This window comes from Saccopteryx leptura, chromosome 5 (assembly GCF_036850995.1).
Source record: "Saccopteryx leptura isolate mSacLep1 chromosome 5, mSacLep1_pri_phased_curated, whole genome shotgun sequence".
Classification (NCBI taxonomy): Eukaryota; Metazoa; Chordata; class Mammalia; order Chiroptera; family Emballonuridae; genus Saccopteryx; species Saccopteryx leptura.
This window is the reverse complement of record NC_089507.1, coordinates 47945307-47971316: the sequence shown is the minus strand read 5'-3', so window position 1 is coordinate 47971316 and position 26010 is coordinate 47945307. Positions and strand designations below refer to the sequence as shown.

At 35.0% G+C, this 26010-nt stretch overlaps 1 protein-coding gene across 5 annotated transcripts in view; it reads left to right on the top strand.

Moving 5' to 3' along the window:
• Positions 1-26010, top strand: part of EPHA5 (EPH receptor A5) — a 373740-nt gene that overhangs the window by 339491 nt on the left and 8239 nt on the right. For all 5 annotated transcript variants that reach the window (XM_066384549.1, XM_066384547.1, XM_066384548.1 and 2 more), the window contains 3 exons: positions 73-222; positions 19828-20021; positions 24095-24250. In XM_066384549.1, coding sequence (XP_066240646.1) covers positions 73-222; positions 19828-20021; positions 24095-24250 — 500 coding nt within the window. The remainder of the gene's footprint in view (positions 1-72; positions 223-19827; positions 20022-24094; positions 24251-26010) is intronic.

The window sequence follows — 26010 nt, the reverse complement described above, 5'->3', positions numbered from 1 at the left end:
TGACGCAGTAATATCCCTAGGTACAGTTGAAGTGTGTGAGGATTTTTTTTAATGTTTTTTTTTCAATTTCAGGGAGGCAAAATTCCAATCAGATGGACTGCCCCAGAAGCTATCGCTTTCCGAAAGTTTACCTCTGCTAGTGATGTCTGGAGCTATGGAATCGTGATGTGGGAGGTTGTGTCTTATGGAGAGAGACCTTATTGGGAGATGACCAACCAAGATGTAAGTATAGAACTATTTTCCATCAAGTTTAAAGTGAAATGATTTGCTTTCTGTTTCATAAGACTCTTAATAGTTTTTTCCTTTTACTTTTCTTTTTGAAATTACTGAGGTGACATTGGTTAACTCAAGTATACAGGTTTCATGTGCCCAGTTCTCCAACACATTTCTGTACACTCTATTGTGTGTGCACCTCCCAAAACATATAATAGGTTTCTTTTCTGAACGTGACAGTTGCTTAAAAAAATAAAATTCTTTGCTTACCCTCTGATTAATTTTGTTGTTAAAATATCTTTTATTCAGAAGCTCAAAATGAGTTAGCACAAAGGGAAATAAGTTACTGTTTTATAAAAGCTCAGCCCCTTGCCAGACAGTCCTCACTGTAGGGTAGTGATGTTCCACTCATTTTCTGTCGGTCTCACTTTCAAAGATAAAGAAAGAGGTATCAGAGAATGAATACTGGCAGGACATTTTTTGTGATTTGCATTTCATAGAGCCAGCTAATACTCCAATCCAATAGGATGAATAATATTGACTTATTAGTGGATGCTCTTAGAAGATAAAAAGAAGCAGTCTATGTTTTTTAAATTAAAAAAAAATGTTAGAGTTGTACTGTCTATCTAATTTAGTAACAAAACAAAACAAAACAAAAAAAAACAACCCTGATTTTTTTCCCCCATGATTCATGATTAGAATAATAGAATCCTAAAATTAAAGGAACAGAGAAAGAATCATCTATTCATGTTCAGAATGTTGTTTTATGATATGTAACACATGGCTTTTTGGTCTTTGCTCTTGTAATTTTCCATTGTTACTATTCCATACAGCCTTTCTATTTTGAACCACATTTAAATTTGATACTTTTCTGTCAAATAACAGCAATTATAAAAGCAGCTGACATTTATTGAGCCCTTACTATGTACCGTACACAGTCTAAAGTGCTTTCCCACTGATACCTTATTACTTCTTTATAAAACCAGTATATTAAAGTTTTACCTCAATAGCATGCTTTAAAAAATTTTTTCCTTTATTTCTTTCATTCATACTTTTTAAAATCTTGTTCTTTTGCCTTCTGGGGTTATTAGACAGGTGCTATATCTCTCTAGCCATATTTTGTTGAAACAACATTACCATGCCAGTAATTAAGACTCACTTTCAGATATAAAAACACAAGTTCATTCTAAATAAAAATTAATACCATATCAATTTTCTACAACTACAGGGCCATTCTGAACCTCGGTAACTACATTGGGAAGGAAGAATGGTCAGATTTTTGCTTTCTTCCTTCTTTGCTAAAGTCTGTGCCTAGACTTTTCAGTATTTTTCTGCATGGAGAGGTAGAAATGAGAGGGCAAGAATATTTTTGTAATGCTGGGATATCGGTGCCTCCAACCAGAAAGTAACCCAAACAGTGTTCTCTAGTGAAGTTCTCATCTGAACAATTCCAAAGGCCTTTGATGAGGTCCTCCTCTTTGCAGGGTCCTTAGAGAAAAGGATTTACTCTACCGGACTTCTCCCAGTTTCTCTCACTTGCACCAGCTCCCCACTCCATAGTCTTGTGCTGCACCATACACGTGTCTACTAAACCTGATAGAACACGTGATTGTTTAATGCTCTCCTAGTGCTCCCTGTTTTGGGTACCACTGCAGGCTGTCCCAGCCAGCCTACCTTCTTCAAATTTCCCCAGCTGAGAAGCTAGGGCCACACTTTCCCAAGGATTACAGTTGACCTTTGAACAGTATGGGCTTAGAGGAGCCAAATCCCAGAGTTGGAAATCCTCATAGAAATTTTGAGTCCCTTCAAATTTAACCACTCATAGCCTACTGTTGATTGAAAGTCTTACCAATAACATAAACAGTCAATTAACACATATTTTGTATGCTATATGTTTTATAAACTGTAGTCTTACAATAAAGTAAGCTACAAGAAAAGAAAATGTTATTCAGCAAATCATAAGGAAGGGAATATACATTTACAGTACCTATTAAAATATTTATGTTTAAGTGGACTCATACAGTTCAAACCTGTGTCATTCAAGAGTCAACTGTATTTCATACCATCGTTCTCTGATATCAATAGCAAACTGGATTCTTATTTACTATTCCTATTACTATTCCATCAAATACTATGATGGATTCCTGCCTTCTCAACAAGTATACAGTAAGATATCTAAAACTGCCTCTTGTAGTCATCTAAAATTGCCTTAATTGAGCTATACTCACTTGATTTAAGGAAGGGGTACTATTTATATTTCTCTAAGTTTGGGAAAATATGGTATCTATCATCTCCAGCTTTACAATTTTAGGGGCAAGACTAAGATAAAAGTATCATTGGACTCTTGGTATATATTTAAGAAACCAACAGAGAAGTATTATTATTCTTCATGTTTCAAAGTCAAGAAACTAAGAAAGATTTAATGACTTTCTTAAGATCATAAAAATATTAGAAGTTATACAAGATTTTTTTAACCTGGTTCTTCAAGTTTTTTTCACCTAACCACCACCCTGCCTCCAATTAAATCAACTTCTAGTTTCTCCTTTCATTTCAAACAGTGATCTTAAGTCACCTTTATAAATGAATATGAAATAGTCAATTCAATATTTAATGATTACTCTGGATTGATCTAATCTGAACAAAAATGAGATCTGTTTGCTACTTTTTGTTTTCCAGATAAATGCCGCATGTTAACTTGAGATAGAGTACATCCTGGTTTGGCTTTGATCTTCTTTCAAGGCTCTTGTTAATGCCTTTTTTTTTTTTTTTTTTAATTTTGTGACAGTATTTTATTCTGTCTTGCCAGCTAGCCTGGTCCCTTCACTTAAGGAAAACAATTGTTCCTTATTTGTCTCTTAGTTAAATAACAATTGAAATATTGTGAATTCTGATTCTGTCACCCAGAATTATTTATACTTCTCTACTATGTGTATGTGTACCACTGACATCCACATTATTGGCAATTATACCTGAGATAGTTGTATCTATCACAAATAAAATTATAGACCAAAGTAGAACATGATGCTGGGTGAATGCTCATAAGTGTTTTTGCTAATTTGGGCTGGGCTTGCCCATGTTTCTTGGGGTTGGCTGGTCATCTATACTTGCACATCACATAACATTTATCTTCCTTCAGAGACCATCAGCAAGATTAGATGTGAGTTTATTTACCAAGTGATTGAAAAGCAAGAATGAGTCCAGTTGCTCCTTAACCTGGAACATACTGGCTAAAATCCCATTGGCCAAACCCATCAGAGCATTGGTCCATTATGCTGCTTGTTGTGAGTGGGCAATATGAAGTTACACGGAAAAGAAAATAAAAACAAGGAAATGGGAATAATTTGGGACATTTGTTTTCTCCCTGATTTCAGCCATTTGAGAGTCTTAATACCTTTCCAGATAACTTCATTTGGAATTATTTTTAAAAAATATAAAGAAATGCTAATGTAATATTTTTAGGAGGTTATAAAAACAAAACTAATATCTTATCTTTGACTGGGTTTTCTGAGAATCTTAATGAGGCTCACAGAAAGTGATTATCCAATTAGAGATCTTTCTAAAATGTATACCTTTAATAGAGGGTCCAATACATGCTTTGTACTTCCTCAGCAAGGCAACATCATTAGGGGTGTTTAGTTTTTAGACAGAGCACTAAGTTTGATATGCCCTAATTTCTATCTACATTTGTACCCAGGAAACATAACAGATCTACTATATTTGAAAATCATGATTACCTAATACCTCTTTGAAAATAAAATATCAGAGAACAAAGTAGAAGTACTGAGTTGGCAGTTTCAAATGATGTATTGCATAATCTGTACATTCCAAATAGTATCTAATTCAAAAAGGGCTTTGCTACTATGAAAATGTTACATTACCAAGACATGCAGAATCACCTAAATCCCTCAAAAAAGACCTTTCACTGTGTCAGGGGAAAAGAATGCTGCAGTAGGTTTCTTTTGATTTAGGATTGCATTTGTCATCACAGAGAAAAGTCATAACAGGGCATAAAAAAATAAACCAGAATAAAGATGATTTAGATAAATACCAGACCATAAACTCTGATTTAAGCTTGCGAGGCTAAGATAATATGCTATATTCAGTAGAAAGTTCTTGTTGATAACAAACATTTTAAACATCAACATTTTTCAGAACTTCAAATAAAAATCAAAATAAAAAAAGATTTCATTAAATTGCATCTTTATATTTAGTGACAGTGTTTTTCTCTTGTATTTATTTTAAAATATATGAATATATAGATTATACTAAGCCCACAGATTATAAAATGTTTTTGATAACTCATTTAAATAATCTATTTTTTTAATCTTCTCATGTTAGAATAACTTTTGCCTTTTGGGGTTGGGGGAGGTGGCAATTTTCTATTACTATTTCTGTTGGCCTCAAACTTACCTATAAGGCAGCAAGAATATTTGACTCTGAAAGGATGTCAAACTAGTTTGCACTGGTGTGCCTTTCTTTCCCTTTGTTCCATTTTCAGTGGTACAGAATAGATAGATATAGGTATAGATATAGATATATAAATATAAATGTATATCATTCTCATATTGTTACAATAGTTTATAGTAAAGCAAAGAGAATATTTTATGGTAACACACAGCATGTTATAATTAACTAAAGTATTAAGGCTTTAGTTCTCATCCAGATACTGTAAATTACCAAGATTTGATAGTGAGAAAAATTGTTAAACATCTTAGCTTCAGTGTAATACTATCTATGTAATGATGGGTGTGTTGGACTAATAAAATTGGTCTTCTAAGATTGTATTGGTCCTCTAAGGATAATGCTGCCCTTGGATGCAAATAATTACTTTAGGGGCTGGTAACCTCATGGAAATTCTTACCCCTTTGGAAAAAGTGATACATAAAGAAATATCAATACTTATGTCCAAATTTCTGAGACTTACTGTTTTAAAGCAATGAAAATTTTTTTAAAGTATATTTATATTGAACTGAAAGTATTTATCTTGGATTCTATACCTCTTGGTCAGTTTTAATAAGTATAAAGGAAATGGACTTGAATAGAGTTTTCTAAGATCTCTTTAATCTATGGAACTCTAATGATCTAAGATTAATGAACTACAAAAAAAGGCATACTCAGTATATCTTTAATAACTCTTGGCAATAGAAAAAAATTTTCTAGAAAAAATTGGTGTGTCTCAAACTTTTTCTGTGGTGTCTGATATTATTTACAAGAATATATTTTTAAACTCTAGCCACTTATGGGGAGTTTCATATCACATAAAAACAAAAGGACTCATATTTGGTATTTCAAGTCAATACTTAGCAATATGATAGGTACTCAAAGCCTAGACAGAACTTATTCATCAAAGTATCTTGCTGAGGCTTAAATTCTTCCCAAAAATTTCCTGCCACTCAGTTATTCATCTGACATTTTTTATATCCTTTCTGATGAAGACTGCACTGTCTTTTAAATAACTCATTTTAATTCTGTATATATACATTTTTATTTCTTAAAGTACAAGAAAACTAATCCCATGGAGTAAGAGCCATACCTATCCTAAAATATGTTTTGGGAAGTAATTATTTTTAAGTCCAATAGTGGGACTCAACCCAGGGTAGAAAGATACCATATTTTTTGCTCCATAAGACACACCTAGAGTTTTAAGGAGGAAAATAAGAAAAAAATATTCTGAACCAAATGATGTGTTAAAATATTTAATAAAATATACCACAATAATATTCCAACAATGTAAACTCAACAGCAGTATTAACAACCATTAGCACCATTATTAACTAATAAGAAGATACTTTAATGTTCAAATACTCTTTTTGTTGTCTGGGAACATGCAGTAGCTAAAAAAAAATAAACATTTGCTCCATACGATGTTCGGGCATTTTCCCCTTTATTTTTTGGGGGAAAAGTGCATCATAAAAAGCGAAAAATATGATAGATCATGGGTTTTCATCTTGCAGAATATGGTAAAGATGAATGTAGATAATATACATACAGTTTGCATCACAGTACCTATAATATAATACCTGGGCCAGTCTAGGTCTTCCAAGAAACCAAGAGGGAATTAGCTATGCATTAGTGTTATTAAAGGGAAATTCTTGTAAGGAATGGATAAATGAGAGGAAGTTAGGAGATGTGTCAGATCATAATAGAGCTACAGTGGAGATACAAAGAAAGATGATGGGGATGCAAGCATCTGAGACTGAAGTACCATTCTAAGAGAAGTTGTCAAAGCTGTCAGGGAACCCTCGAATCAGTCGAATTATCACTGCCATGTTCAGTAATTGATTGGGAGTAAACTTGGCAAGCAAGGCCTTGGTGTAAATGTGACAGTGGGATTTAGAGGGTCTACGGTTAGGGATTGTTGGTCAGTTAGCATCCCTGTAGGTGAAGATTTATGGACAAATTTTAAGTGGCTACACTTCACCGCTTTTGCAGCACAGACTTACTCCTCCACACAGGTTCAAGGTATATGGTTTTGTTGATTTCTTCCTGAGGGGAAACTTAGAAGAAGCAGGTTATGGACTGTCCCGCAGCTCCTGCAGCTTTAGTTGATCCAAACCACACCTGATTTTTAACCTCTCCCTCCTCCACTGTCCATTCTAATTTCCTTTATCTATCAACTTGGTAAGTCTTTGTAGCTTAACTAGTAGTCTGAATCAATTTTTCATTCTTAACGTAAGCATTTTCAGGACACAATTGTTATAAAAGAATAGAAGACGGCTACAAGTGTATCATCTGGGTTCCACATGTGTTTCTCCCTGCCCCAATTGAGTAAAAACAGCTCAACTGCTTCCTACTGTTCAATATAAAATACCTTTGCCATCATGGTGAATCCATTTCTCTTCTTGTATGTGGACACTTGCCCAGTGCCCTGGTGGCAGCCGTAACTACTTGTTCAATGGAACCCTCACTGCTGTCCTGGTAAGAGCCACTGGGAATGGTGTACAGTATAGAAGTTTCTGACTTAATAGATATACTACATTCCAAATAATGGCACCAAGTCGTTTCAGAGTATTGCCTCCAAGTTGGTACTTCAACTTTGCCTTTAAAGGGCCTTCTAACATTCTATGTAGCTAGTTGTTTCTGGATAAGGAGCTATGTAGTGGTTGCTGGAACCAACTTTAAACAGGTAGCACGTTTTTAGAACATTTGTATCTGAATGAGGTTATCTTGGTAGCTTGTAGTTCATATAAATAGAGTATTTATATCTCATAAATGAGAAAAAGTTATAAATCTGTTTCCCCAGCAAGAAGAGCCAATTGTTAACTATCTACCAGCACATCACTATGTGATACTCTCACATATCCTTCATTCTGAAATGGGTAACTTTGCTGTGTGCCATGGTAGGTAGAGTTCTGTGTTTGTAGATTGAATATTCCAACCTTGTAATGATGGGTGAGGGTCTTTGAGCAACAAAAGAAAACAGTACCCAAAATAGGCATATATAGCTGAAAAGATGCCCTCACTGATCCTTATATGATGAAAAGGAACCAATATATCAAGTGAACTTGCTACCAAGTAAATAGTGCCGACCTGGACAGTTGGTGTTGTGTTTTTACATATTAGAAGGAGAGGCAACATTCTTTAAATTGTATTTAGAATATTGATTTACATGTCAATGCCAAGAAAATGGAAAGCTAATAATAATATTTCAGATATAGCACATCTGACATGATGCCAGATTATAAAAATTCTGACTACCTTATTCTTTTTTTCTCTTTTCCTTGTTCATCTTGACCACCTAGATTAATAAATGTAATAGCAATAAACAAAGTCAATTTAGATTACAATTTACTTAATTGTACATTATAAATTCTATGATAAAATGAACAACCTAAATTGTGCTTTGGTAGATTTCATAAACCTCCAGAGTACTAACGTCACTCATTCCTCCCCTAAAATATGAAGAAAATTATAGGAAAAAAATAAATTTTAAAGTATCTCACAATAAATCAAAAGAAGTTGTAATTCTAAATATATTTTAACCATAAATTTTAAAGATGTATTTAGAATTAAATTTAATAACTTAATTTTCTGGACCAACTTCTAAGTTAATTTAAAGACAAGGTATTATATTTCTATAAATAAATTTACAGGAAAATAAAGCTGACTAAGTAATGTATTCTGAAAAAAGTTTAGATCAAATAACAGTAATATTTTTTAAACTAAAGAGTTAGTTTAATTCATCCATTCCATATTCACATGTAACAACTGCTAGTCAATGAAGTAAAGAAGATATTTTTAAAAAAATAGGTGCTTGCCTGACCAGGTGGTGGCACAGTGGATGAATGTCAGACTGGTATGTAGAGGACCCAGGTTCAAAACCCCAAAGTCACCTGCTTGATGAGTGTGGGCTCATCCTGCTTGAACACAGGCTAACCAGCTTGAGCATGGGATCACTGGCTTGAGCATGGGATCATAGACATAACCCCATGGTTGGTGACTTGAGCCCATAGGTCACTGACTTGAAGCTCAAGGTCACTGGCTTGAACTAGGAGTCACTCACTCTGCTGTAGCCCCAAGGTCATAGACACAACCCCATGGTAGGTGATTTGAGCCCAAAGGTCACTGACTTGAAGCCCAAGGTCACTGGCTTGAACAAGAGTTCACTCAATCTGCTATAGCCCCAAGATCAAGGCACATAAGAGAAAGCAATCAATGAACAACTAAGGTGCCACAACAAATAATTATTTGTTGCTTCTTATCTCTCTCCCTTCTTGTCTGTCCCTATCTTCCCTCTCTCTGTCTTGCTCACAAAAATAAATAAATAAATAAATAAATAAATAAATAAATAAATACAAATATGTGCTAATGAAGGAAATAAACTTAATTGTAAGCAACTTTGGGAAAAAACACATTATAAAATAAATTAGATTTTAAGTCAATAAGAATCATTATATACATGAAATATTTCATGATATAAATTATATTATGACATTTAATATTGGTACATTTATGTTATTTTTTTTTTGTGACTGAGACTGAGAGAGACAGAGAGGGGCAGATAGGAACAAACAGACAAGAAGAAAGAGAGATGAGAAACATCAATTCTTCATTGCAGCACCTTAGTTGTTCATTGATTGCTTTCTCATATGTGCCTTGACCAGGGGGCTAAAGCAGATTGAGTGACCCCTTGCTCAAGCTGGTGCACCTTGCTCAAACCAGATGAGCCCACACTCAAGCTGACGACCTCGAGGTCTGGAACCTGGGTCCTTCGCATCCCAGCCCGACACTCTATCCACTGTGCCACTGCCTGGTCAGGTGGTACATTTATGTTAACAAAGAGAATAACCACTGTCCTTATCAAAAATAAGGAGTCTTATAAGAAAATTAATAAATAAGTGAGTTTAAATTTATAGATGAATACAAATGGTAATTTATCCTTTTACTACTTTATGTATTCATTATCACTAGTGAGAATAACATTTTCTCCAAATTTATTTATAATTTTCTTTTATAAGTTTTTGGCTACTATTTATTTCTCATTTATGTTTTCTTTATTTCTCAATATGCATGAGCTTTAAATACATTAGATATATTAACCACATGTTATAGTTTCTATAATATTTTCTACTGTAGTTTGCCTTTTAATTTTTTATATTGTTTTTGAGTTGTTAACTAAGGTGGTGACTTTCAGGTACCGACAGTCCCTGACTTATGATGGTTTGACTTAAAATTTTTTAACTTTACAATGGTGTAAAAGCAATACACCATAATAAACTACATAATATATTCAATACTTTATTATGAAATAAATTTTGTATTAGATAATTTTTCCCAACTGTAGGCTTTTGTAAATGTTCTAAGCAGGTTTAAGGTAAGCTAGGTTAAGCTATGATGTTCTTTGGTTAGGTGTATTAAATGCATTTTTGACAATATATTTTCAATTTATGATAGGTTTATTGAGACATAACCACAATATAAGGGGAGGAGCATTTGGAAATTGCTCATAGCTATTCAATGATTATTTAAATATTTGATTTTAGAGCTGCTGAGTACTTTTTATTTCTCTGCCTGAACTGAGCTAGAGGTGCTTCTCTGGAACCTTTATTTAATGCCTTCTCCAAGATGATATAAACTACACTGTAACCCAATTTACTTCTTTATGATGTTTTATTCCATAAAAAATGGAGTTTAGGTGGTGACCAAGTGCTGATAACCTTCACATTTATATTATCAGTCCAAATATCATTTATGCAAATTGCCATATTAGTGTTCCTCATTCATCTCAAATAAAAAAAATTATATTGTGAACATTCCTTGCCCCATTTATGTGCTTGCCTCAGGTTAACATCAATGACCATCCAATGCAATAGACCCAAACTTGTTTTCCCTCAGATACTTTCTCTCATATTCCCTCAACCTTTCTGTCATAAATGACCTTTATATTAGTTATTTTAAGAAATATATTCATGATGACGTCACAGTGATGGCGCGGTAGGAAGCGATACCGAAAATCTCCCCAGAAACTCAACAAGTTCTTCAACCAGAAACAGAAAAACCTATCCTTGGAGTCTTCAGATGCTTCGCAACACACCCGAAGGTAGGATCGAGCGAAGGATTGGCTAAATATATGGTCAAACCCCGGGGGAAATAAGGAGTAAGAAATGCTCCGCCTTCCTCTCTAATCCAAACAGGATGGCTTTCACTGAGAACTGAGAATATAGAAGCTGAGGCGGGCATAGGGAGTAAATAGGTCCAGACTGCAGTACAGACAGCCAAACCAGGCTGTGGCACGGAGATCCAAGCCGTGGAAAAACCTGGGCAATTCAAGCTAACACGCGCGCCAAACCCAGACAAAGAAAGACAAGTGGGACAGCCATTTTCCACATCTCCTGGCTGGCGCGCGCGTGGTTGGTGGGAAAGAGATTCCCGCGAACACTTCGGGGGTGGGCACAGCCCGTGCTAACCCACAGAGAAGCAGAGTCAGAGACCTCTGTGAGAAAAAAAGCAGCATCTCCTAGGAGCCCCAGCGCCCTGAGGGGACCGGGCACGGGGAGGGAGCTGGAGCCAACTCCAAAGGCGAAACTTTTCTGTGTGGGAGGAGGGATTTCTCCGTCCCGCCTGAGACTCAGAATCGGGTCAGCCCCCACGCACGGAGAGTGTGCAGGAGATTCCTCCGAACTCCTCAGGGGTGGGCGCCCGTGCTTTCCCTCAGAGGAGCAGTCAGAGGCCAGTAAGCGGGCCAGGAGCGGAAGCCCCAGCGCCTTGGGAAAGCCGCACGAGGACAGAGCGAAAACCAATTCCAACCCAGTAACTTTTCTGTGTGGGAGGAGGGCTTTCTCGGAGTGAAAGACGTCCCGTCTGAGACTCAGAATCGGGTCAGTGCCCACGCACGGAGAGTGTGCAGGAGATTCCTCCAAACTCCTCAGGGGTGGGCGCCCGTGTTTTCCCTCGGAGGAGCAGAATCAGAGGTCTGCGAGCGGGCCAGGAGCGGAAGCCCCAGCGCCTTGGGAAAGCCGCACGGGGACAGAGCGAAAGCCAATTCCAAACCAGTAACTTTTCTGTGTGGGAGGAGGGCTTTCTCAGAGTGAAAGACGTCCCGTCTGAGACTCAGAATCAGGGTCAGCGCCCACGCACGGAGAGTGTGCAGGAGATTCCTCCGAACTCCTCAGGGGTGGGCGCCCATGTTTTCCCTCAGAGGAGCAGAGTCAGAGGTCTGTGAGCGGGCCAGGAACGGAATCTCAGGCAGCCCTAGCCCCCTGGGAAAGCCGCACGGGGATAGAGCGAAAGCCAATTCCAAAGCTCGATCTTCTCCCTGTGGGTAGGGATTTCACTCGAAGTATGACCTGTCTGGTCTGACATCCTGGTGGGTGCGCACGGAGAGTGGGCAAGAGATTCCACCGAACGCCTCAGAGTGGGCACTCGAGTTATCCCACAGAGGGGCAGAACCAGAGGTCTTTGAGTGGGAGGAAGCCACGCCTGATTATGCTAGCAGCTCTGACTGACTGAGCCTTACTCAGAGCCCTGTGCTGAGTGGGAATAGAGTGGGGAGTTGCCCGCTCTTTGAGACTCTTACTATCCAGGCAGAGGCAGCAGCAACCCCATAGCTGGAGTACCAGGCTTCTAATTGTGGAAGGAAAAGTCTAGAAGAGAGGCTCCAGGAACACTCTCACAGTGAGAGATCCTCTCACTGTAGGAGCCTATAAACACTAATAAGCCTCGACTGCCAACGAGACTGAAGCCCAATACATGACATCACCATAGAGAATTACCAACTGCAAACCTCTTCCAGAGCGTGCCACAGGGGCAGAACCCGGGGTACAAAGTCACCGACCAGAAAGACAGAAAAGAAAAAGCAAGACGACAACCTCTCAAAATCAAGAATAATCTGCAGACTTTATAACCTATCCCAGTTTATTATATTTGTTCGTCTGTGTCTCTTTTCTTTATACTTGATTTCTTTTTTTTTTATTCCAATTTGGTCATTTAATTCTCTTTCAGTCTTACTCTCGCCTCTCTTTGAACTACACTACCCATAAGTGTTACATCTCCCATTATCTTTTCTTTCCTTCTCCTTCCTCTCTATGAGGGTTGCAATCCAAAACCCCTAACTCTCTCTCTTTCTCTCTCCTCCTTTTTCTTTTTTCTTCTTTAAGTGGTTCCATCTTTTCTCTCTCTCTCTCTCTCTTTTCTCCCTCTATATTAGCCTCTTCCTCTCTCCTTTACATCTTCTCTCATTCAAACCTCAATAACAAACAAATTATCTTATCTGGGACTCAAACTTAAGTTTGTGACATTTTGGATGGTTTTTACTTCACCTTTTTAACACATTAGAAGTGCTACCATCCCTGGCTCTCCATTTTATCTAGTTCTTGTTCCACTAAATACAATAGTAATTTTTTAATTTTCCACCCCTTTTTCCTGTTTCACTCTTATTCCTCTCATCATAACTCTGAGTCAGCCAACACCTAAAAGCAAAGCATTTTATTCTTGACCCAAATTTTTTTCCAATTTGCTTTTTGTGGGTCTATACTGCTCCCCCCCTTTTTTATATATAAATATTTTTTTCTTTTATTTTATTTTTTTTTCTTTTTTGTCTTTTTCCTTTACCCCTATATTACTTCTCCCCAATTCAGGCCCTCCGCCACAGGTATTGTTTATTCTATCTAGTACAATATAATTCACAGTTCATCACAAGATTTTCTCAAAAAAGAGGGGAGAGGAGAGGAGAGGAAAAAAAGGAGGGGAAGGAATTATTCCTTTTTTTTTTTTTTTCTTTTTTCCTCAAATTTTTATCTTATTTTATTTTTCTTTATTTAAAGATTAATTTAAAAAAAAAACAAAAAACACGCAATTTTTTATTTTTATTTTTATTTTTATTTTTTTATCCTTTTATTCCTTTTAAAATCTCATTAATACTATCAAGAAAACCACCCTCAGATGCCATTAAAGAAGAGAAAATCGATTATCATGGATACAAAAGAAAGAGAGGTAACACAGAGAGATGAAGAAAAATCTATGGAGAAAAAATTTAAGATATTGGAAACCTTGGAGTTAAACGACAGAGAATTTAAAATAGAAATCCTAAAAATACTCAGAGATATACAAGAAAACACAGAAAGGCAATTTAGGGAGCTCAGAAAACAACTTGATGAACACAAAGAGTATATATCCAAGGAAATTGAAACTATAAAAACAAATCAATCAGAGATGAAAAACTCAATTCATGAGCTGAAAAATGAGGTAACAAGCTTAGCTAATAGAACAGGCCAGATAGAAGAGAGGATTAGCGAAATAGAAGACAAGCAACTTGAGGCTCAACAAAGAGAAGAAGAAAGAGATTTAAAAATTAAAAAAAATGAGATAGCCCTACAGGAATTATCTGACTCCATCAAAAAGAATAACATAAGAATAATAGGTATATCAGAGGGAGAAGAGAGAGAAAATGGAATGGAGAACATACTCAAACAAATAATAGATGAGAACTTCCCAAGCCTGTGGAAAGAACTAAAACCTCAAATTCTAGAAGCAAACAGAACTCCAAGTTTTCTTAACCCCAACAAACCTACTTCAAGGCACATCATAATAAAATTGGCACAAACCAACTGCAAAGAAAAAATTCTCAAGGCAGCCAGGGAAAAGAAGAATACAACATATAAAGGAAGGCCCATTAGATTATCATCAGATTTCTCAACAGAAACTCTACAAGCTAGAAGAGAGTGAACCCCAATATTTAAAGTCTTGAAAGAGAGGAACTTTCAGCCACGAATACTATACCCATCAAAGTTATCCTTCAAATATGAAGGAGAAATAAAAACATTCACAGATATAGAAAAGATGAGAGAATTTATCACCAGAAAACCCCCACTCCAGGAAATACTAAAGGGGGTTCTCCAATCAGATACAAAGAATAAAAAAACAACAACAACAAAGCCACAAGTAAAAGCTCCAAGAAGAACATAACAAAACCAACTTTAAACTGTGACAACAATAAGAAAGGGGGGAGAGGATGAAGATTAACAGTAGCAAAGGGCGATGGAGCGCAAAAGTACTCACAAAATAGTGCACTACAATGAACAGGGCAGGAACCCTTTTCAGTACTTAAGGGTAACCATCATTGAAAAAACCACCACAGAAGCACATGATTTAAAAAAGATAGCAACAGAGGAAAGATGTATGGAACACAACCAAATAAAAACAAAAGATAAAAAAATGAAAGAGAAGAATCAAACAAGGCACAAAACTAACAGAAAGCAATCTATAAAATGGCAATGAGGAACTCACAAGTGTCAATAATTACACTAAATGTAAACGGATTAAACTCACCAATAAAAAGGCACAGAGTAGCCGAATGGATCAAAAAAGAAAATCCAACTGTATGCTGCCTACAAGAAACTCATCTAAGTAACAAGGATAAAAACAAATTCAAAGTGAAAGGCTGGAAAACAATACTCCAAGCAAATAACATCCACAAAAAAGCAGGCGTAGCAATACTCATATCTGATAAAGCTGACTACAAGACAGCAAAAGTACTCAGAGACAAAAATGGCCATTTCATAATGGCTAAGGGGACACTGAATCAAGAAGACATAACAATTCTTAATATATATGCACCAAACCAAGGAGCACCAAAATATATAAGACAGCTACTTATTGACCTTAAAACAAAAACTGACAAAAATACAATCATACTTGGAGACCTCAATACACCGCTGACGGCTCTAGATCGGTCATCCAAACAGAGAATCAACAAAGACATAGTGGCCTTAAACAAAACACTAGAGCACCTGGATATGATAGACATCTACAGGACATTTCATCCCAAAGTGACTGAGTATACATTTTTCTCCAGTGTACATGGATCATTCTCAAGAATTGACCATATGTTGGGCCACAAAAACAACATCAGCAAATTCAGAAAAATTGAAGTTGTACCAAGCATATTTTCTGATCATAAAGCCTTGAAACTAGAATTCAACAGCAAAAAAGAGGGAAAAAATCCCACAAAAATGTGGAAACTAAACAACATACTTTTAAAGAATGAATGGGTCAAAGAAGAAATAAGTGCAGAGATCAAAAGATATATACAGACAAATGAAAATGACAATACGACATATCAGAATCTATGGGACGCAGCAAAAGCTGTGATAAGAGGGAAGTTCATATCACTTCAGGCATACATGAACAAACAAGAGAGAGCCGAAGTAAACCACTTAACTTCACACCTTAAGGAACTAGAAAATGAAGAACAAAGACAACCCAAAACCAGTCGAAGAAAAGAGATAATAAAAATCAGAGCAGAAATAAATGAAATAGAGAACAGGAAAACTATTGAAAAAATTAATAGAACAAGGAGCTGGTTCTTTGAAAAAATCAACAAAATTGACAAACCCTTGGCAAGACTTACCAAGGAAAAAAGAGAAAGAACTCATATAAACAAAATCCAAAATGAAAGAGGAGAAATCACCACAGACATCGTAGATATACAAAGAATTATTGTAGAATACTATGAAAAACTTTATGCCACTAAATTCAACAACCTAGAAGAAATGGATAAATTCCTAGAACAATACAACCTTCCTAGACTGAGTCATGAAGAAGCAGAAAGCCTAAACAGACCTATTAGTAGAGAAGAAATAGAAAAAACCATTAAAAACCTCCCCAAAAATAAAAGTCCAGGCCCAGACGGCTATACCAGCGAATTTTATCAAACCTTCAAAGAAGACTTGGTTCCTATTCTACAGAAAGTCTTCCAAAAAATTGAAGAAGAAGCAATACTTCCAAACACATTTTATGAGGCAAACATAACCCTTATACCAAAACCAGGCAAGGATGGCACAAAAAAAGAAAACTACAGACCAATATCTCTAATGAATACAGATGCTAAAATACTAAACAAAATACTAGCAAATCGAATACAACAACATATTAAAAAAATAATACATCATGATCAAGTGGGATTCATCCCAGAATCTCAAGGATGGTTCAACATACGTAAAACGGTCAACATAATACACCATATCAACAAAACAAAGAACAAGAATCACATGATATTATCAATAGATGCAGAAAAGGCTTTTGATAAAATACAACACAATTTTATGTTTAAGACTCTCAACAAAATGGGTATAGAAGGAAAATATCTCAACATGATAAAGGCCATATATGATAAACCATCAGCTAACATCATACTAAATGGCACAAAACTGAAGGCTTTCCCCCTTAAATCAGGAACAAGACAGGGTTGTCCACTCTCTCCACTCTTATTTAATGTGGTACTAGAGGTTCTTGCCACAGCAATCAGACAAGACAAAGAAATAAAAGGCATCCATATCGGAAAAGAAGAAGTAAAGTTATCACTTTTTGCAGATGATATGATCCTATACATCGAAAACCCCAAAGAATCCACAAAAATACTTCTAGAAAAAATAAGCCAATACAGTAAGGTCGCAGGATACAAAATCAACATACAGAAGTCAACAGCCTTTCTATATGCCAACAATGAAACATTTGAGAATGAACTCAAAAGAATAATCCCCTTCACGATTGCAACAAAAAAAATAAAATACCTAGGAATAAACATAACAAAGAATATAAAAGACTTATACAATGAAAACTATAAACCATTGTTAAGGGAAATCGAAAAAGACATTATGAGATGGAAGAATATTCCTTGTTCTTGGTTAGGTAGAATAAATATAATTAAGATGGCCATATTACCCAAAGCGATATACAAATTTAATGCAATTCCCATCAAAATTCCAATGACATTTTTTAAAGAAATGGAGCAAAAAATCATCAGATTTATATGGAACTATAAAAAGCCCCGAATAGCCAAAGCAATCCTAAAGAAAAAGAACGAAGCTGGGGGCATTACAATACCTGACTTCAAACTCTATTATAGGGCCACGACAATCAAAACAGCATGGTATTGGCATAAAAATAGACACTCGGACCAATGGAACAGAATAGAAAGCCCAGAAATAAAATCACATATATATAGTCAAATAATTTTTGATAAAGGGGCCAACAACACACAATGGAGAAAAGAAAGCCTCTTCAACAAATGGTGCTGGGAAAACTGGAAAGCCACATGCAAAAGAATGAAGCTGGACTACAGTTTGTCCCCCTGTACTAAAATTAACTCAAAATGGATCAAAGATCTAAACATAAGACCTGAAACAATAAAGTACATAGAAGAAGACATAGGTACCAAACTCATGGACCTGGGCTTTAAAGAGCATTTTATGAATTTGACTCCACAGGCAAGAGAAGTGAAAGCAAAAATTAATGAATGGGACTACATCAGACTAAGAAGTTTTTGTTCAGCAAGAGAAATTGATAACAAGATAAACAGACAGCCAACTAATTGGGAAATGATATTTTTAAACACCTGCTCAGATAAGGGCCTAATATCCAAAATATACAAAGAACTCATAAAACTCAACGACAAACAAACAAATAATCCAATAAAAAAATGGGAAGAGGATATGAACAGACACTTCTCCCAGGAAGAAATACAGATGGCCAACAGATATATGAAAAGATGCTCATCTTCTTTAGTTATTAGAGAAATGCAAATCAAAACTGCAATGAGATACCACCTCACACCTGTTAGATTAGCTATTATTAACAAGACAGGTAATAGCAAATGTTGGAGAGGCTGTGGAGAAAAAGGAACCCTCATCCACTGTTGGTGGGAATGTAAAGTAGTACAACCATTATGGAAGAAAGTATGGTGGTTCCTCAAAAAACTGAAAATAGAACTACCTTATGACCCAGCAATCCCTCTACTGGGTATATACCCCAAAAACTCAGAAACATTGACTTGTAAAGACACATGCAGCCCCATGTTCATTGCAGCATTGTTCACAGTGGCCAGGACATGGAAACTACCAAAAAGCCCATCAATAGATGACTGGATAAAGAAGATGTGGCACATATACACCATGGAATACTACTCAGCCATAAGAAATGATGACATCGGATCATTTATAGCAAAATGGTGGGACCTTGACAACATTATACGGAGTGAAATAAGTAAATCAGAAAAAACCAGGAACTGCATTTTTCCATACATAGATGGGACATAAAAGTGAAACCAAGAGACATTGATAAGAGTGTGGTGGTTACGGGGGGGAGGGAGGAGAGGGAGAGGGAAGGGGGAGGGGGAGGGGCACAGAGAGAACTAGATAGAGGGTGACAGGTCAATCTGACTTTGGGTGATGGGTATGCAACATAATTGAACTTTAAGATAACCTGGACATGTTGTCTTTGAATATATGTTTCTTGATTTACTGATGTCACCCCATTAAAAATAAATAAAATAAAAAATATAAAAAAAAATAAAAAAAAAAAATAAAAAAAAAGAAATATATTCATTATTATTGGTTTTTGGTATCATTTAAACATTTGATTTTAAATAATTGAATAAAACCTGTATCATTATATTCAGTAGTATAAGTATTTTTTCTGGGGTTAAATACTTTGATGGCAGCATCAAATATTACAGATAATTTTTGATAAAACAGTCTCACAATTAGACTTATATACATGCATGTTGTCACATTTAAATTTAGTGATTCTTGTAATGCCTCAGCTACTATAAAATTATTTGAAATTCCTGACAGAAATCAGTAGATGATAATGAATTTAGGCATTATTAAACGATACATAAAATAGTTTCACTAATTTAGCTTTTGAGTTATCATTTACCATCCAAAATTCTCTTCTGAAGTAAAGCTGCAGTTCTATTAATTTAAAAAATGTGGTCCTGCTCATAATTTTTTATTTAAAAAAACATTAACTTTTCAGAAAAATCACAAGAATATTTAATCACTGTTTGACTCAGAATTCAAAGATAAATAAAACACAAACTATTTTTTTTGTCAGTTAATTTTACAAATCACGCTTCATCAAGATCTTAAGGAAAAATGATTACCATTTATTTTTTTTATAATATGTGACGAAAGCCTACCTTTTCATATTGTGATAGTATATTTACTTCTTTATGATGTTTTATTTCATGACAAATGGAAACAACCGGGGATTTTAGAGCTTGTGAAATTGGTTGTTAATGGAAGAGTAAGAATAATAAAAGATGAAAATTAGGTAGAGGCAATTTTCCCTACTAACTTTGTGCTGTTGGGACTGGTTCTGTTTTGCTTTACACAGGTGATTAAAGCAGTAGAAGAAGGCTACCGTCTGCCAAGCCCCATGGACTGTCCTGCTGCTCTCTACCAATTAATGCTGGATTGCTGGCAGAAAGACCGAAATAGCAGACCCAAGTTTGATGAAATTGTCAACATGCTGGACAAGCTGATACGTAACCCAAGTAGCTTGAAGACTCTGGTTAATGCATCAAGCAGGTACAGGCCATACCTGAAAGAGTTTCCTGAATTTAGCTAATTCAAACTGATGCCACAAATATTAAATCAATTAACACACTTCTGTACACATGTTAACCCCTACATCTATATGACAGTAACTTACTTAATTATCATTTTTGTGTAAATTTACTCTCTTACAGTGAATAAAATATAAATGATTAAACTATACTTAAAAGCACCTATACCTAATCTAATAGTGTCACATGGCCAGTTTAAGAAAAATGTTAACTGTAGCCAAATTCAGTTAGTATTTAAAAAAACAACAAAAAAAACCCCAAATATATTTTCATGTGTTTATAATTCCACAAAGGTGGAGATAGTGAAAACATAAAATTATAAGACAATGGGAAACATCCAATTAAGCACTGATATATTTTATTTTTGATTGAATTCATAGCGGTGACATTGGTTAATAGAAACGTAGCGGTTTCAAGGGTACAATTCCGCAGTACAACATCTGTACCTTGTATTGGGTGTTAACCACCCCGTGTAAAGTTTCCTTCCATCACCATTTATCTCCCCTTTGCCCTCTTCTATCTCTCCTCATTCCCCTTTCCATCTCAGAATCATACTGTTGCCTGTCTACGAGTTTTCTTTTTCTTAATCCCTTCAGATATCTACCGATAATGACTTCTGATTTATTTAGAATAGATATTAGTGTCTGTCATATTTTATCAATATTAACAAACCTTTTAGGGACCCTTTCCTCTTAGCCAGTTGTACACATATATTTGCCTATTCAAATATGAGAAATACTGTGGAAAAATTTTATGTGAGCAAATAAGCGTATTTTTTTTTAATGATTGTAGATGCATTTAAATAATGTTTTATATTTGTAGAACATACTTTACTCTTTAACTTGAAAAATTATAGAGTTGTTGTCTCAGAACATAAAGCAGTGTGATTTAGTACTATAAAATTTTCAGATTGTTATTATCATCACATTTGAGGCAATTGTTTATTTTTACATAAAAAAGTGTCATGCCAATAAGTGAACTGGCTGCCTATTAGCATGAACTACATGAGAATTAATTTGTTCACAAAGTTACAAAAGTTCTATGATTCTGACATAACGTTTTTACTGGGCAAAAATTTATTTTTAAATACAAATGAGTGAATCTTCAAACTCTTTTCAAGGATCATTAACTTTCTGTGGTAGCAACTGGAAAATACTTCTTCATAGAAATTATTTCTTATGTTGTCTCTGAAATATCTGATTTAAAATTTTTTACTGTCACATAAAATATTAAGCATTTTCCTCCTCTACTTGTTTGAATTACATTGTCATAAATGCACATAAAGAAATAAAAAAATACATTTTTATGTTCTAAATTGTTTTAATTTATGTCAGCATCATTATTACAACTTGAGAACAATTTAAAAATCTACAATCAATTTTCATAATTTCTTGTGTGAAATATGTAGAATAAGCTTGCCAGATTTCATTTAAACAGATTTGACTTAAGACTATACCACTTACTACCCATCTTTATACAGCCATCTACAAATCCTGATTCTACAAGCTGTTAATTCCAGATTCATTCTCTTTCTCTGTATTCCTACTTATGTCTCAAAAGTTAGTGATTTTAGTAACCATGTAGATAATGTTTGAATATTTCTCAATACTTGAAATATTCTGCTTTAGTGAATTTGATCTCTAAAATACCTTGGAATCTTCTTGTCATAGTTATATTCTTGTATTTGCTACTAACAAAAATTTTAACTCTTCCACAATCTCTACTTCAAGATCCTACTCTTCAAATCTTCTCTCCTATACTTTATCTTCAATAAATTGTTGACCCCAATGCTTAATGGCTATAAATTACTACAAGATACCCATTCACTTATGCAGCAGATATTCATGTGTTTACTCTGTGTCATGCTGTGGGCAAGGTGCTGAGTGTACAGCTTTGAGCAATGCAGTATTGTGGGAGAAAGGGATAGTAAACAAAACAAAAATGTTAAAAGACAACTTTGGTTTTGGAGTGGAGAGTGAGAGTGTAATTTAGGAGGAAACCTGGAAAGCTAGATTTCTTGAACTATGGTAACAAATGAGATAGAAAGAAGTGGTCAGATATGCACTATATGGCAGGTAGAATGGATATTACACACAACAATGGATTGTGAGGGAATTGAAGATAAGGAAGGAGAGAACCATTGTATCATATACTCATATACTATAAATGGGAGCACTTCGGGAGGAATGGATGTAAAACAGAAGAGCATGGTTATTAAAATGTTGGAGTGATATTTTTACGAGAAATATGGAGTTATGATGTTGGCATATGAATATATAAGAGATCTAGATGGGAGATAATTTTTGGATAGTAATAGATGCTGTTTGAAACAAGAAATTGTGCCCCCCCTTCCTCTCTGTCTCTCTCTTCCCCTCCCGCAGCCAAGGCTCCATTGGAGCAAAGATGGCCCGGGCTCTGGGGATGGCTCCTTGGCCTCTGCCCCAGGCGCTAGAGTGGCTCTGGTCGCTGCAGAGCGACGCCCCGGAGGGGCAGAGCATCACCCCCTGGTGGGCAGAGCTTCGCCCCTGGTGGGCGTGCTGGGTGGATCCCGGTTGGGCGCATGCGGGAGTCTGTCTGACTGTCTCTCCCCGTTTCCAGTTTCAGAAAAATACAAAAAAAAAAAAAAAAAAAAAAAGAAAGAAAGAAATTGTGTATAACTATCTAAATAGAGTGAAGTTATAGTTTGAACAGAAAATTTATAGGCCAAATTCTGGTTCTCTCCAAATTTTAATCTCAGGAAAAGAAGAAATAGCAGGCAAAGTAGATTAAGGAGAAACCAGGAACATTCAATGTTATGATCGCCAAGAAGAAGAGAATAGTAACTAAAAAAAAAGTTGAAATAGGTAAGATTTCAGAAGAGAAATGGTAGTGGCTATTGTTGGATGTGTCTGAGAGGTCAGTAATATTACAGATTAAAAAATGTTCACAGATTTTGACAAAATAGAAGTCACTGACCACCTAAACTAGAGCAATTTATTTATTTTTTAATTAATTTTAATGGGGTGACATTGATAAATCAGGGTACATATGTTCAGAGAAAACATCTCTAGGTTATTTTGACATTTGATTATACTGCATTCCCATCACCCAAAGTCCAATTGTCTTCTGTCACCTTCTAAGAGAGGGAGGGAGTTGGGGGAGGAGAGGGTCACATAGAGCAATTTTTTTAGAATTGGTTTGGGAGAATCTACTACTGGGGTAATTTAAAGTGTAAATGGGATGTCAGAAAGTGCCGAGTAGAAAGAAAGATGTGTATGCTGTATCTTAGGGTTGACCTTTACTTAAACACCCAATGAAGAATATTTAAATTATGTTTTTAATATTTATTCTCAGTAGCAAAAAATTATATGTGTATTTTTTGCCATCCCCCCATTATTTTCTTAAGATACATTTCCAAAAATGATTATTACCATCATCATATTATTATTGTTATTGGGAAAGGAGTATGAATTCAGTATAGTTAGAAACATCTCATGGCTTAATTGGTTCTATTTAATTTTCTTTTATGTTTGGGGTTACACTTTGTTTTCCAGGTTCTATTACTCCTAGGTGAATTAACAATCACTCCTACGTGAGAGAATAAGATAAAGAATAAATAAAATTTAGATTTCCTATAAAATTAACTTAAATTAGCACAAGTTTCTCTGGCTAAGTCTAGAAGCAATTGTCTTTGCACACATTATTCTGTATATCTATATTTGATAGCAGTTTCTATATTATTTTTTTAAACAAAACAATAGTAGAAAATAAATGCATCTAGTCCACTACCTGAGAATTTAAGCTAATGTTTTGTATTAAGAAATTAACTTATTAAGTTATTATAATTATCTATAAGCTATGGATATAAAAAATCTGAATAGAATGATTTTTGTTCTATATTTCAAAATATTTTCTTCCATGTTTATATTTATATATTTCTCCCTATCAAATAATTGCAAACCCAAGGATCCATTGACTATGAGCTAACATTGAAATATAATTTGTTATAAGAGAATGAAAATGTTACTTTTAATATTTATGTTTTGTGTGTTTTAGAGTATCTAATTTATTGGCAGAACATGGCCCACTGGGATCTGGGGCCTACAGATCAGTAGGTGAATGGCTAGAAGCAATCAAAATGGGCCGGTATACAGATATTTTCATGGAAAATGGATACAGTTCAATGGACGCTGTGGCTCAGGTGACCTTGGAGTGAGTAATTTTTCTGATAATTTTTACATAATTGCTGGGCAAGAAAATTTATTCAGAAACCAATCTGGATGAGGTCAAGAGAAATCAATTAACTCTTGTCCATATGTGGCAGCTTTCACGGAAACCTCTTCTTTTTAGCCTGTATTGTTAACAACTGCATGGTTAATGCTACTTGTGGCCAGTATCGTTGCTTCCTCGCTTTGAACACATCGTATTTAAATATTTGAATAATTGGAATAACATCTTCTTGGCAAAATACTGGTATTTTATGTTGTGGAAAAGATGTTTTCTTGACAAAGTTTTTATATTGGTACCTGTGTTATATGATTGTAAATACAAAACAAACTGTAAGCACAATTGGTATGACTAGTCTTACATAACAACAAAACATATTCTTAAATTTCAGCTATGATGAATACGCAGGAAACAGCTGTTTACAGAAAGCTTCCCAGGCAGGAATGTCATTTAATCTCTAAGTGGTGCACCTTATATTCTTGCAATCCAAGGATATATTAGATCCTGCCTCTGATTTGCTATTCAGTACAATCTCAGTGGAACCAATTGTGCCCTTTTCTGTTTGCACGTTTAAGATAAAATTTATCAGATCTTATTAAATAAAAATCACTAGAGTTACATATTAAATTCTTTAAAGTTGTGAGTTGTTTGTATTTTATTATATAGTCTGTATGTATAATTACTTTAGCCTAATATTTGTTATTTGTGAAAATTCACTATCATTGTGGCGGTTCCATCTAGGTTACATAAACATGAATAATGTTTTAACCTGTGAATATAATAAAAAATTACTTCAACATACCCATGAATTCAAAGGTTAAAATATTATTGTAAGAATTAGAACATGGTAGAATGTTATAAAGTAGTAAGCGATGGTCCGTATTCCATTACTTCACACAATACGAGCACTGAGCCATCCTCTTCCACCATTTGTTTTATTCTGACATTCTTTGACTCATGAAATCTACCGCACAGCCACAAAAAAGGTAACAGGGTACTATCATTTATCTCCCGTTAATGTCACACTCTCAATATTTCTCTTCTATTGTACTTATTACTGAAAGGACCTAAAATCAACACTCAGCTTGCTCTCATAATTTACTGAATCTCATTCTCACTATTACCACCAAATCATATCCATTTGATGATACATTTGCGTGGCCCATTATTTCTTTGGACACTCAAAGGGTTCATTTGTGCTATATTTAAACTAGTAAAAAGCAAATTTTACTGATAATTTAAAACAATTTTTACATGATTGCTATTTAATTTCTAAGTAAAAATGGTCATTTTAATTTATTTAAGTAATTTGTCATTTTATATTAAAATGATACTGTAGGTATTCTACGCAATGTCAGATTACTTGTAAATATATAATAAAATAATTTGCATTAAACAATGTCTCCTTTTTTATTAAAATAGCATATATACATATATATTTACATCCACTTCCTTTTTACTTCTTCCTTCACAGAATAGGTATAACAACAAATAATGGTTTTTACACTAACTACCTGCTTTATTTTATCTCATTGGGGCCCTATAGACTGTAAATATGTTTAATATTTTAGCATTATGGTTTCCTATGTTCTTATTTCTTTTCATTCTTTTCTCTTTTACTTGCCTATCCCCAACCTCTCTTCATTTTCTATGGTTCTTTCAAGACCAAATAACTTCTTCTATCTTCTTCTAATGGTTCCCCACTTCATTTTTATTCTCCAGTGATTTTTTTCTCTGTTTTGTTC